At 38.9% G+C, this 15,203-nt stretch overlaps 1 protein-coding gene across 2 annotated transcripts in view; it reads right to left on the bottom strand.

The window, feature by feature from the left end:
- The window catches only part of PREPL (prolyl endopeptidase like), a 36,758-nt gene that overhangs the window by 12,446 nt on the left and 9,109 nt on the right, over positions 1-15,203 (bottom strand). For both annotated transcript variants that reach the window (XM_063123978.1, XM_063123979.1), the window contains exons 5-10: positions 13,576-13,773; positions 11,528-11,648; positions 9,207-9,423; positions 6,301-6,486; positions 2,594-2,797; positions 1,523-1,698 (exon numbers count right to left, since the gene is read on the bottom strand). In XM_063123978.1, coding sequence (XP_062980048.1) covers positions 1,523-1,698; positions 2,594-2,797; positions 6,301-6,486; positions 9,207-9,423; positions 11,528-11,648; positions 13,576-13,773 — 1,102 coding nt within the window. The remainder of the gene's footprint in view (positions 1-1,522; positions 1,699-2,593; positions 2,798-6,300; positions 6,487-9,206; positions 9,424-11,527; positions 11,649-13,575; positions 13,774-15,203) is intronic.

Raw genomic sequence — 15,203 nt, 5'->3', positions numbered from 1 at the left:
AACTGTATCTATTATACCAATTATGTATTTCCTGAAGTCCTGAAATGTTTGTAAAATGTTCTGAAAGTAAAGTATCATTTTACAGCAATTATGGTTTTGGTTTAAATGACTGTATGTTTGCTTTTAAAACTTAACATGGCTTTTCCAACACCTGAGTTAGGTCTTCTAATTAGAAGAGAAGTATATGTATGTGCTGATAAAGTTACTCGCATTCTGAAAGCAACACAATGAGCATTTCTAAACATACAGACAGAAGTAACATCCAGAGCAGTTTCAGTATTTGGATATAAGCTGATCAAAAGTCTGTTTAAACATTACACAGAAGAAGGGAAAGCAGATGTGTGAATGTGTGATTTGTGCTTCTTTTGGAGCATATGCTGTGAAACCTGAGATCCATCACTTCCAGGAGTTGCCTTCCTTTACAGATCAGTTTGGGTGAGATCCTCTACAAGTCGAACATTGCAACAAAAGCATGTAATGCAAAAGCGTGGCTTAATCCTGCTAGAGGCCACTTCTATGTAGCATTTGGACTTTCCTCCCCCTGCTCTTAAACATATTCCACTTCATTTAATAAGGTCTAGACACAATAAGTTCACAACGTTTTAGACTTTTTCTGCTACTGAAACCAAGGCGGGCCTAAGGACATGATCTAAGGACACATATAGGGAATTAAGTTTCACATATACAAAATGGCCCTACTTCCATGTAGTGTGTTTAGGAAAGGACACAAATAATCTTACTTTTTATATATTTGTTTGTTGATTTGTACATTTCAGTATTTCATCAAAACTGGGTTGAATACTTGGCCACATGAGATGTGATATATATTCTATCACAAGAAATAAATCAGTAATATTGGTCCATGTAGAATTTTTTGTTTATCTTTTACTTTCAAAAACTATGCCAGGAAGAAAAAAATTAATTTCTTTTGAATTATTTTCATCTAGTGCACTGATTATTTGAAATCACATGGAAAACCTGAAAATGTATTATATGCTGCTTCAAAAAGGGCAGGATAAATTATCTAGAAAAGTACGAAAGGGGCTAGATTAAAAAAATATAAATTATTGTACCACTGGGATTATTCACACATTGTCAGCAATTATATGCTTCATAGTCCTGTTTTTAGGTGAATATAAATCATAATGTAATTGTAATATCACATATATTTATTTGGCAAGAGGAAAGGGAAGTCCTTATAGTATGACAGATCTCAAAAAGTCTTAAAAATGAACCAAATCATTGTTTGTTCTAAGCCAAACTTGAAACAACTGCATTCTCATTGCATGAATTTAAGTGAAGTCACACACAAAAAATGGCACGTCAATAAATTATTAGCAAACGGCCTATAACAAACCATTAGCAAAACAGTGCATAACATAAATTTATGCAGAAAAGAAATGGCGAATGGAAAACTTTGCAGCCAAAAGAAAAGACTTGAACACTGAGAATACTGATCACACGTTTCACAATAAACTATAACAAAACCCCACAAGACAGTTTTGTAATATACAAGACTTACCGGACATGGCAGAATGCTAATATCCAGCCATCCTGGATTAACATTAGATTTTCTGCTTTAAAACTCATGTTCACATCTATGCCATAAGCTCCGTATACGTGAATCAGAAGTGGCATCCTGCACAGCGCTAGAGAATTGGTTTTATGAAAAACTGTAATTGGCACCCAAGTTTCATCCTGCAAATGAGGGAGTATTTTACATTGAAGGATGTTTCAAAGTTCACAAGGGATACACGAGAACAAAAGCTTCAATTACATATTTTAAACATGTTTTTCTTATTATAGTAATTCTTTGGCACTTTGACTGTAAGAAAGCACTCTCGGAAAATGAAATGGGAGATTGGACTGCCACTGGGCACGTTTACCAATGTGGAGCATAAAAACTCATTTAAGTGCAACACCTGAGAAGTCTGTGAAGCATGAAAACAACTGGCTCCTCTTGCCTCCTTCTAATGATACCCATCTGCATTACAACCGGAGTAACTCGGCACTCAGTGCAGCAGCACCCCTTTTGTTATGAACTTAACATTTCTATGTACACATATATTTATTTTAAAGCTTGTAAGTTTGCTAGGAATTCTCTTCTGTGTGACTAAAAATTACGTTAGGTCAAGTTATTTCTCTTCGTTTTGCATCTCACGAACATTTATGAGGTATGCAAAACATAATGGGAGGTTAAGAGCATTTTCACTGTTACACATGTACACTTGTGTTCTGGTTGGGTTTTTAAATTTTTTCGTTTCTTTTAGGCAGGTGGTTCCAAAATGTCGTCGTCCTCCTCCTCCTCCAGCAGGATAAGCCAGGTCTTAATGTGATAAGCGATTTCTCAGTAAGCCTCTTGTGCCGGGACCTTCTTTCTTGCCAAAAGGAATAACACCCTCGCCTTCAGTATTCTCAAGGGTAGAACTGGAAAAAGAAAGGTTCAGCCTTCCAAACCCCTCCCTGCAGGGCTGCGAAGCAACACCCACTGATCTAGTGAATGTGGCATCTACAGGCCTTTATGGAGTGTCGAGTCCTCTTTTCCTTCCAGAGACTGTTTAAAAGAGGACAAGAAGAGAACGGGGAGCCTTACCTTGCTCTTAGCTTCTAAACGTACGGTGTGGCAATTCGCTGTAATTGGTACCTCTTGCTCAGTGTGCTCAATAAGGTTGTTTTCCGTCAATGAATATGCAAAGCGTACCGGAGGTTGAACTGGGGAGATGAGCCAAAAATAGAAAGTGCTGGTGGTGTATTCAGGATGAGGCTCCAATTCAAATGAACAAGCCCAATCAGGAAGCTGAGGGGGGGAAAAGCAAAGCCCAACAATCTTAATATCTCCCCCACTGCCAGTCTTTGAGTTTTTCTCTACGGAACTGTACTCCATCGCCTCCTCTCTGATGAAAGTGTTTGAACTTCAGTTTAATTAACTTTGGCGGGTGTGTTTGCCAGGAATTGCTTTTTTCCCTCTCCCTATAAACTAAAAAAAAAAAAAAAAGGACGAAAGAAACACTCTAAGGGCAACAATTTAGCTACCTTTCCTCCTTCCTTAAAAGCTACTTAATGAGGTTCAACATGTAATGCAAATGGAAAACAAAATCTGAAATAGACTAAACAAAATAATAATAAAATGTCTTTTAAAATGATGATTTTGGCCTTAAAAACACAACCATTATAACGAATATGCTACCTATTTAGGGATTTTGTCTTGCTGCCTGTGTACTACTGCGAAGTTTTAAGAATCTTTCTTCCTTCCCTTCTGTCTGCTCTTTCATGCTACCCAACTTGAAACACAGCCAAGTCAACGTCAGTTATTGCACGGAGGCCATGCATCGGCTTTGGAGTGCTCAGCCACTTACAATCCTTGCCTCTGACTCTGTTCCCAGCGCTGGCCATTGTGAAGAACAAAATAATTTTTTTGGCACAGCTACACTCAGAAACTCAGGGCTATTATGTTTTAAGACTTAACACTCCTAGAAATGAAAGGAATCAAGATTCATTCTCTGAGAGCAGCAGGGTCTCTTACCCGCTGCTTACTTTCTTTTAAGGGGTTCTGGTTAGTAGGTTGATAAAGGCTTTGGGAATTGTGGCAGTCAGAGTCAAAAAGCTTTACACAGAAAAATCGCACTCCGTGTAATTGATTAAAACCTGAAGAGGATCAATCTAAAAAGTCTAGAAAACCCTACAGAATAGGTACTATATTTAACTTGAATGCTACAGTTAGGAGACTGGTTGGAGAGTGTACAAGTTTACCCTTTTATTACAAGTATGCTAAGTGAAATTTTAAAATATTTTCAGATAACTGAGTTTTAAGGCAGCCTGGGTTTTTAAGAGACAGAGCTTTTGCCCTTTGCTTTTTAAAGTTACAGAGAAAACCTGGCTAGAGAAAGTCATGCTCTAAGGGAGGAAATACAGTCAATTTTAATCCAGATAATGAAATTTAATTGATCATATTTAAATTGATCTAGATATCCTGAAACAAATGAAGACTTTTTGAAATATCTGGCTAATTAAAAAGTATATATAGAATTCTCCCAATATTGCATGCAGTATTTATGGAATTTAATGTGCAAATTAAGATACTCAAGCACTGCTAACAGGTTCCTCCTATATTTTATGCGTACAAAATAAGTAATGATTGATTTCATTTTTGCTAGAAAATCCACTGAGTATTAACTATGATTAGTTTTCTATGAAGGTAATCATTTGGGAAATTGGTATTTTAATCATGAACTTTAGCAGTCAAAACCTGCAAGTCATAATCCACTTGCTCCAAAATAGCCCATAGAAATAAGTGGGGACAAATTAGCAAAGGGGAAACAAATTATGGTTTTGCAACCTAAAGCATTAATTACTACATCTCTTCTCAAATATGCTTTTTAAAAAGAACTTAACTATTGGTGAGTTTATCTATTTTATTCTATCAATAAACCAGAATCTAATGAATTGTGCAGGCTGATACTATTGTCCCATCATGCTGAGCAGCTGGTAAATTAGGGTTAATGCCAGGATCTCTTCTCGATCATCCCAGAGTGCAGGACATGGAATAATGGGCTCAAGTTACAAGAAGCCAGATTATGGCTGGACTTCAGGAAAAACTTCCTGACTGTTAGAGCAATACGACAACGGAACCAATTACTTAGGAAGTAGTGGGCTTTCCCACTACTAGAGCTCATCCCATGAAGCTGATTGGTGGGAGATCCAGGACAAATAAGAGGAAGTACTTCTTCGCACAGCACATAGTTAAATTATGGAATTCACCACCACAAGATGTAGTGATGGCCACCAATTTGGATGGCTTTAAAAGGGGATTGGATATATTTCTGGAGGTGAAGGCTATCAATGGCTACTAGCCCTGATGGTTGGGTGCTATCTCCAGTATTCAAGGCAGTGAGCCTGTGTGCGCCAGTTGCTGGGGAACATGGGTGGAAGGGTGCTGTTGCACTGTGTCCTGCCTTGTTGGTCCCTGGCTGATGGCTGGTTGGCCACTGTGTGAACAGAGTGCTGGACTGGATGGATCCTTGGTCTGATCCAGCATGGCACTTCTTATGTTCTTAGAGGCATTCCAGATACATCTGGACAGCCATCTGTCAGGAATGCTTTAATGTGGACTGAGTCCACTGAGCAGGGGTTGGACTTGATGGCCTTATAGGCCCCTTTACCTCTACTGTTTTAAATGGATATTGTCTGTTTTTGTTGGTAGGTTATGCTTTTTTTGGTTTTAAATTTTGTATATTTCTTTTTAATGTTCACTGTTTTGTAAACCGCCCAGAGAGCTTTGGTTATGGGGCGGTATATAAATGTAAATAATAACAACAACATCAACAACAATAATATAATACTGTTCTTTGATTCTAAAGTAGTAGCAGTCCTATGCACTCACAACAGAAAGGTCTGCAATGGAATAGCTGCACAAGCAAAAGTTAACTTAGCAGTGCTGATAACCACTCCCACAGCACCCTTAGAAACTTCATTGCCACTTGCCAATCATTATGCTGATGGCATTCTGCATATTAGCAAGCAATACATTGTGCACATTGGGGAGGGAAAACAATCAACACATGGTGATGGTATGAATGACACAATGGCCCAGTTCACACATAACAAGAAGCCACCGTGGATGTATGGTTTTTTCTTTGTCGTGATGGTGCCCAACATTTTGAATATTAGGGACACAGTGGGGGCGTGCCATAGCTTCTTGTTTCATACAAACACAATGAAGGTGGGTTATTGGGGTGGTTGACAAGCCACCCAGAACTCATGGCATGTTCTATGGGTTTAGGTGGCTTGTCAACCAACGCAAAAACCTACACTCACCAGATTCACTACACTGCACCCCTAGCACATTCTGAACTTTCAAAGTGGCAGTGGCCACTGCAACAAGAAGCCCCAGGGGCAAATTCACCCACAGTGGCTTCTTGTTACGTGCGAACTAAGTCAATGACATCACCCTACCTTATCTATCCCTGCTCCCAAAACACATTCACAAGCAGACTTTCCCAAAGGACCCCTCTGTCAAAGATTACTCATGACAGCCCCAATCTCAGGAGCTAGATTCCTGGTCTTTGGTAGCTGCCTTATTCTATGCCCCATCACCCCTGCACCACTTCAGTCAGCAGTATAAGGTTATGTAAAACACAGACATATTTATGCTAATTTGACCATATGAAAGTTTCATATATCCCCAAGGACATCCGGATAAAGAAAGTTTAAACTGCCTTTGATTTATAAATTAACCTTGAAAAATAAAAAGTTGATTGTAAAAAGCGATTAAACATTTACCTTAAATAATTAAACATTTACCTTAACACAGTGAACTGAGTTTGATACAAGAGCAATAATATCTAAATAAAGGTGGCCACGGAACTTCAGAAAGGCAACACAGTGGTCTTTGAACACCTCTAAGTCAATTAATTTTGTCTTTTCTTTCACTGTGTAAACCGGCAGCCAGTTCTCCAAACCACATGAACCAACAGGAGCCTTCATCAGCTACAAAACAAAAAGAACCCACATACCTACATGAAAAAACTGAAATTACACAAAATACAAGTATTCTTAGAGAGACGACATTGGTTTCTAGCTAATAATATACTTCCAGTAGCAATAGGTAATATTTTAGTAGCTCTGATTTTAGAGGCCTGATAGCTCTGAATATTCTGGAGAGATAGCGGTGTTGGCTCAGTTTCAAGGCCTCTGACAGTAGACAGGTGCTATATCCCTAATTCTTATTTATCTTCAAAGGAAATGGTGAATTTATAATCTGTCCTGCAATGTCTTCTGAAGCAGAAGGTAAATGTTTAACTGCGTATGGATATGTTAAATTTCAATCGCTTGATGGTAAAGCAATGAAAGGAGGAACAAATGACACACTTTCATCTTCTGTTCAGGCACCAGTCATAAATCAAGAAAGTACCCAGCTGAGCAACATGTTATGTTTGTTTTCAACTGTTTTGCAGTATTTTCTATAAGCTTCCACACATCGCAGCAGGAAAGACAATAAAAAAATGAAATGGAGTCCACGAGGGCACCAGAGCTAAGGAGTGGAAATGGATAGACCTATATCTCTAGAACATTGTATATTGTAAAAATGAATTTAATGATGATATCTTTGATAGATCTATACCCTGGAGGTCTAAAATTCTTCTCCTTTTTATGAAAGGGACACGAAATAGCAGCATGAGCTCGTTCACAGTGGGACTCCAAAGCTGTGCTTTCCCAATAAGGACAAAAATCTAGATTTGTTTAATAGCTCTATAGTTGCACTAGCACCAACTCAGCATCAGGAGGGTGATAGCTATGTAATGAATGAGACTGTGTAGACTTGCTGCAGGAGGGGATAGCCCATTGTGGCTTCTAAAAATCAGTAAATCAAGTAAATATATTCTCCACCGCCAGAGAGGAAGTGTGCACAGCTTTCAAAGAACTGAATAAAATAAAATTTCATGAAATGGTAGGGCGTTGTTTCACAGGAATGGTGTAACTTTAATCATGTTTGACACTAGGGATGGGTGAGCATATTATGTTTGAGTTTGTTGATGTTCTCCAAATTCCTCCTCGAAGCTCGGTTTGCCTCATTCGTGCTTGTGAAGATGAGTGCCTTTTTATAGGATTGGTAAAAATGGGCATTTTTAAAAGTAGGTGTTTTAAGTAATTTTTTTTTAAAAAGGAATATTTTAAAGAAATGCACATTTTTGTTAATTGAAAATGCGCGTCTTCCCCCATAGGTTAAAGTGAGTAAATGTGGATTTTGGCGGGAAATGCGCATTTATGCATGTGCTCATTTTCAGAAGTGCACATTTGTGCGCTTTTGAACACAAATGCGAAGTTTGGGAAATTCTAAAAAAATCATGAGAATTGCATTTCTGCTCAGATTCATGCTCGGGGTTGTGAACAGGCCATGTTTGCATGATTTACGAATAGGAATGAAAATCTTTTACATCCCTGTTTGACACTTAAAAGAGCCAGATAAGTGCTCCTGCACTGGAATGGTTTGGGGATGGGGGCAGAGGGGAGTATCCACTAGCACTGATGATGTTGTGCTTGCACAAAGGCAAACTAGCTCTTGCTAGTGCAACAGAAAACTAGCTTGTGCAATAGGACTTCCCTGTCATCTCCTCCCCTGCTGCAGATACCCCCCCTCCCACTACAAATATAGTCCGGCATTGGGGGGGTGGATTGCTTCATTTGCCACTGAGGATCCCCCAGCCCTCCAGAGTAGATTTGTGGTGCATTTGATGGTTTTCAGAGGGAAGGGAAGGAAGTCCGTTATTAGGACTAGAGGAAAGCCACTGCTGGATAGCGTTCAGCTTCTAAATGACCGAAAGTAACAATTAAGAGCAAAACAGAAGTTAGAATAAATTACAAACTGTTGTAGGCCTAGTTGGGGAAATTAATTCTGGTGTTTGTAATTAGTTATAACAGAAATGTAGACATGTTTGTCAGAGTTTGTGTATTTGAACTGTGAGTATCAATAGAATGCACATACAAATGCACATCTGGATGTGGATGGCATCCACACTAAATTGCTCAACAAAATGCACATTCAAGTGAAATAATGCAATTTACCCCAAAGTCTTTTAAAAGGAGAGGCTTTTTCTAATCAATCAAAAGAATGATAAATCTAACTAAACACTGCAGCACTATTTTCATATCTTTCTCTATTAGCTTTCAGCGTGGTGGCGCCCCTCCTGTGGAATTCCCTGCCTCTGGGGGTCAGGCAGGCGCCAACCTTGTACTCCTTTCGGCGCCTCCTGAAAACATCTTTATTCCAAGAAGCCTTTCTTTAACATGCAGCCTTGGATTACTGTTATTGCTTCTAAATAAATATTCTAAATAAATAAATAAATATTACATTTCCAAATAATTAACAGTGTAAGGAGTACAGGGGAGTCTACCAAGCTATTCTACTTATCCCACTTCACTTTTATAATAATCACGAATTGTAGACAAAATTCTAGTTGGAGTCTACTTAACATGTATATTTTATTCCAATGACTGGATTTCTCCTCTGAATGTGATATCTTTTTGTCCATTTATTTTTAGTGTATGTGCAGTAAGGAGAAGTATGAGGCCACTAAAGCCCTATATGGACTTGTCTGGTTTTTATGAAATCTTAATTATTGGAAAAACAATGACTGAATAGTTTGGAGGTGCTACAACTAAGAGCCTGAATCAAGCTGAACGCTTCCTAGCATGCCAGTACTCCATACCTTGTATCCCACTGGATTACCATATGTAGTAAGAATGTATAACTCATTATTTCTGTGTTCAACATGGTAAATAACTCCTTCAGTTCGTTGTTGCACAAGAACAGGAGACTTAAAAGGGTGATGACAGTCAACCAACCACACTTCAGAGGTAGTCTTGCTATTACTGTTTATAGTCAGAAAGTGCTTGTCTTTTGTGCGGTAGAGATCCACAAAATACCTGCAAGCAAAAAAACAAAGTTATAATTAGGTAATACAGCATGATATCATTTGCAGAGGTATCCAAGACATCTGGATAACTGAAGGTTGCACAAAGCAGGGGTTTAAAAAGTGTGGCCCACAGGCAGCCCTTTGACTCTTGTCTGGTGGTGCCCAGCGTCTGACATAGCCAAAAAGAAAGTGTGTGTGTAACCAGTCTAGAAACAGGCTCTATGGTACTAGCCACAGAAGCCTTATTCCCGGAAATGTCCCTGGAACGTCCTAAGAAGCAGTGCTTGAAGGTCCTAATGAGCTGCCTAGGACACAGCGGAGACATTCTAGGAATGAAGCTTTTAGGCAGGAAACACAGGTGCTGTTCTTAGAGCGATTCCCCCCCTCTTCTTCGTTTGGTTGATTGGGCTGGGGTGGCTGGGGAAGGGAGGGGGCTTCAACACGTTGATCCTGTAACGTGAAACAGATACTGTTGCTGCAAGAGCACAATGGACTTGTTCAGAAGACACTTTAAACCATGGCTTTAACCACAGTGAATAAGGCAAAAAAGCCTTATTCACCATGGTTAAAGCCATGGTTTAAGGTGTCTTCTGAACAGGGCCAATCTGTTGCTGCTGGGCTGAGTGTGTGAAAATGTGTGTGAGTGGTATGTGCATGCGAGAATGTGTGTGAATATGTGCGTAGATATTTGAATGGTTTGAGAATGTGTGCAGAAGTGTGAGTGATAGAATCATAGACTCATAGAATAGCAGAGTTGGAAGAGGCCTACAAAGCCATTGAGTCCAACCCCCTGCTCAATGCAGGAATTCACCCTAAAGCATCCCTGACAGATGCTTGTCAGATGCGCCTACATGCACAAGTGTGACCACCCCCACCCCCCAACAGACATCTGAAATGGCCTTTGGGACAGAAAAGGTTGTGCACCCCTGGCATAATGCTATCTGCAGCCAGTTACACCGATGTAAAATTAAGTACCAGGAAGCTGCTTTACCAGGCCAGACTATTTGCCCATCTAGCCCAATTTAGTCAATACTGACTGACAGAGGGTGCTGTTGCACATGTCCAGCTTGTGGGTTTCCTGTGGGCAGCTGGTTGGTCCCTGTGTGAACAAAATGCTGGACTAGATGGATCCTTAGTCTGATCCAGCAGGGCTCTTCTCACATTCTTATGACAACAGCTCACTAGGGTCTCAGGCAAAGGTTTTTCCATCACCTGCTGCTTGATCTTTATAACTAGAAATGCCAGGGAGTGAGCATGGGACCCTCTGCATGCAACTGCCCATGACCTATAGCCCCTCCCCTGCCACGTCTATACAGCAGCACATTTGCGAATGTGTATAGCTAGTACCAAAGCTTGACACCTGCCACTAAACAGAATGCAAAATCCTTCAATATCTTGAATTATATGACTCCCACTTAGGGATGCAGAGGAGCACTGCAAGCCACATCCATATCTAAAGATGCATGAAGATATAAAATGAGAATTATAATTGCTTGGATCCAGTACATATGTCGGCTTTTGTCTATATAGCAGGTATCCTCCACAGTAGTTGTATCATATTTAGCTAGAAAAGTTAGTTCTACATTTAATATTAGTACAAATGAACTTCGTTAGTATGCCACTTGTACTCTAAAAATATCTACTAGGAATATATTTAAGTTTATTCACATATATTTAAGTTACATCATTTATCTACTTGATTAAAAAGCTAGGCTTTCTTTCTTCTTCTTCTTGGTAGTAGCCTTGCCTATATTTATGTGTTTCAATACAGCACTACACCTACAGTAGTGTATCATGGGATATCAGCAGTATCATGGAGGCATTAAGTGGTCAACTTAACAGTCTTTTAGCATTTAAGAAAGCTATAAAGACTGATCTCTTCTGGCAGGCCTATCCAGTGGAATTTTAGGATGCTTTTAGTATGTTTTTAGTATGTTTTTTTATGAAGTTTTAACAATGTATACTATGTTTTTAATTAATATTTTATGTTTTTTATACTTATTGCTGTTCCCCGCCTCGATCAGGATGGAGAGGCGGGTACGAATTATTATTATTATTATTATTATTATTATTATTATTATTATTATTAAAAGCTGTTAAATATATTCAGTTACCTTGCATCATGTTCCGTATAAACCAGTTCAGAATATTTTTTACTAAAATCCGACAAATACACATCATGACTCTGAAGGTTCCTTTGGGTGGTATAGAATAGGATGTCTTGTGTAGTCCATTCTGGGGGGGGGGAGAAGAAGGAAAGTAAAACTATTAATTTGTTGTTGTTATTATGCGATTACGGAAGGAACCCCAATTTTAGTGACGGGATATGTGAAACGAATTGCATTTCATGAAGTTAATTTCAAAGTAAATGGTTGAGAAAATGAAAAGACCCTATGCATGCACTGTAGTCTGTGTGTGACCCTTTGGATTTCAGTCATTGACTAGAAATGTGGATTTCATATGAAAAGCAACAAGATAGCTATGCAGACTAAGGTTGCAATCCTATGTATGTTTAGACAGAAAAAGTCCTACAAGTCCTACATGGCTGGCTGGGGAACACTGGGAATTGAAGGATTTTTTTCTGTCTAAACATGCATAGGATTGTGCCCTTATAATCTTTTCAGATTATCTTTTTTCTACTTTTGCACAAAATAAATGCAGCAGTTATTCACTGTTGTGTTGGATGTATGCATCTTTCTCAATTTAAACTTCCAGGCTTCCCTTTTTCCATCACTCAAACGACAGTATTTATTATTGTGAAAAGAGAAGTTTCCCCACCCCTAGCACGCGCCTTGCAACTTTGACTTATGTCTACTGGATAGTGCCTGTTATATCGCTAATGGAATATTTAAATAGATAATGTTGTTTTTATATTGTTATCTATATGTTTCTGATGGTTTTTTAAATTTTGTATACTTTTTTAATGTTTACTGTTTTTAACTGTTGTAAACTGCCCAGAGAGCTTCGGCTGTGGGGCGGTATATAAATGTAATAAATAAATAAATAAATAAATAAATAAATAAAGCCAAGTGACGCCTCTCTTGCCACCCATTCGGTAATGGCTCTACATACATTTAAGCTTTACAGTAATTGCCACAGGTTTGTACTTGTTCATTTCTCTCTAACCTCACTGCTTTGAACCCCCATCCCTCCATCTCTCTATATACCGGTTAACTTAGGATAACACTTCAAGAATCTGATGAAGTAGCCTGAAGTCCACAAAAGCTTATGCTACAATACATTTGTTATTCTCTAAGGTGCCACAAAACTCTGCTGGTTTTGCTGTACTGAAAACAGGGACTATGACAATAAGACTGTTCCCCACCCCACCAGTAACATGCCACCATTTTGTGAACATTTATACTTTTTTTTATTTCGTATTTGGAAACATTAAATCCTCCTTTTCCACTGGTAGCGCCCACAACCCATGAACAGGAGTACAGTTATGCCATTTGTAACAATTCTAACGTCCTTCCAGTTCCCCTTGCCCAGCCTCTGAGCTGTGGTCTGTATAGGGCAGAACCATTGCACAGGTGACTCTATATGAAGGATACCAGTAACAGGTTAGTAACATCTTCTTGTTCCCCTTGCATTACCTGGGAATAGGATATCACTTGTGTGAATGGTATGAGATCAGCAGTAACCCGTATACATTTAAAAGCAATGTGTGGGTATCACTATTATATGAACAGGGCCATAAGAGGAATGCTGATATGATCACAAACACAGGAGCAAAATGTTACTTTAGCTGTGTGAAATCAGGATTATACAAAAATGGGCAACGTCTGGAGAAGCTGAGGGTTGTATCCAATGGTGGTTTTGCATTAGCATAAAGCACTTTCACTTGCCCAAAGCAGGGCACCAAATTGTTCTGCTCCCCTCAGCCCCAACCCCAGTGCAGCCAACTGCACCATATTCCACAGTGTTCAAGAGGGTCTCCAAACTCCCAGGATCAGTTTTTCAGGTGAGAGGTGTGTGTGGCTGCAGTGGGAAGGAAGGACAGGCAAACATCAGGTGCCCTGTCTTGCACAAGCAGAAGTGTCTTCCGCTAGTGCAAAACCATCATTGGATACCCTGAATGTTGTAAAATATGATGGATTAAGATTTGGGCTTTCCTTCCTGTTACACTACAAAGCAAAAGAGATTTATGTTGATAGCTTACCGAAGCTAAACACATCTGGAATAACACATTCCACTTTTGGTAATACATTTAGTTCCACAACTACGCAAGCAGACTCTTCAGAATTTGCACTTTTAATTCCAGTAGCCATATATCTGTGATCAGGAGAAATTCGGATGCGATGGATAAATGAATCAGGAAAAGGTAGAGTTTCCATACTAAGTAATACTTCATCATTACCTACAATACAAGAAAAAAAGGCAGTGATGTAAACAGGAGAACTGATGGAAAGAATCATCTATTGCTTTTGTTTACTCTTTGTGATGTTTATAAATGTAATGTTTTGGAATTAATTAGCACTGTATACATATGTCTTGATCTAGCTAAATTTAGTCATGGCGCAGTCCTGAATCCAATGGAATAAGCTGGTCATGACTAATTTAAGGGTCAATGCTTCAATGGAACTTAGCCACAACTGAATGAATTATGGCCATATTGTTTTTGCTTTGAAACTGCTACCTTAACTTTCAGGGAACAAAATCAATGAAGTGGGCATAATTTTTTTTGGGTGAGGGGGAACCTTACTACCACAAGCCTGATTCAAAAGTGTCTTGGGCAATAAAGTATCCCAAAAACAAAGCCCTGTGTGAGGTGATAGAATAAGTGCACTTAGTTCTGCTCAGCAGTATCATGGGGACATTTTTTTATCCTGATATGTTAGCATTGGTCGGGGGTGGGGGGGAAATCACCCTAAAGGCAAAAATCAAGAGTCCTTGAGGTACTTTTTAAGTAGTATATTGTCCACTGCATGGGTTACCAAAATATATGTTTGTGATTTAGGCAGATGAATAACATTTAAAAGTCAGGTACATTCTGAAGATACTTTTGAACATGAGTTCATTCCAAAACCATCTTTATGTGGATAGTTATAAGGTCTAAATTTTTTTTAAAAAATGAAGCACCAAGAACTGCCTGAACCAAGATGCAGGACAATGAAGGGCTGAGCTGTAAGTTATTTTGAGAACTGTTTCAGTTCAAATGTTTCAGTTTAACTGTATATGTATATGTTTGGGGCCAGGTTATTTGAAGGAACGCCTCCTCCCATATGTACCTACCCGGACCTTAAGATCATCTACAGGGGCCCTTCTCTGTGAGCCCCTGCCAAAGGAAGTGAGGCAGGTGGCTACTAGGAGGAGGGCTTTCTCCGCTGTGGCACCCCGACTGTGGAATGAGCTCCCCAGAGAGGTCCGCCTGGCGCCTACACTGTACTCCTTTCGTCACCAGCTGAAGACCTTTTTATTCACTCAGTATTTTAACACTTAATTTTAACTTAAATTTAAATTATACTGTCTTAACTCTGTATTTTAACCTTATATCAATTTTGCTGCATGGTTTTATCCTGGTTGTGCTTTTTATATTGTATTTTGTATTTGTGTTTTTAACTTGTTGGTTGTTTTATGATGGTTTTAATTTTTGTGAACCGCCCAGAGAGCTTCGGCTATTGGGCGGTATAAAAATGTAATAAATAAATAAATAAATAAATAAATAAATATGTTTCAATTTTGTAACACCACAGGATACAAATAAATATAAAATAAATAAATAGCAACAATAATAATAACCTGAGGACTTTGTATGTGTGTATGGTGGTGGTGTGGAGGCCATGATAT

This window comes from Elgaria multicarinata, chromosome 4 (genome assembly GCF_023053635.1).
Source record: "Elgaria multicarinata webbii isolate HBS135686 ecotype San Diego chromosome 4, rElgMul1.1.pri, whole genome shotgun sequence".
In the NCBI taxonomy this organism is placed as follows: domain Eukaryota; kingdom Metazoa; phylum Chordata; class Lepidosauria; order Squamata; family Anguidae; genus Elgaria; species Elgaria multicarinata.
This window is presented reverse-complemented; position numbering and strand designations above follow the sequence as displayed.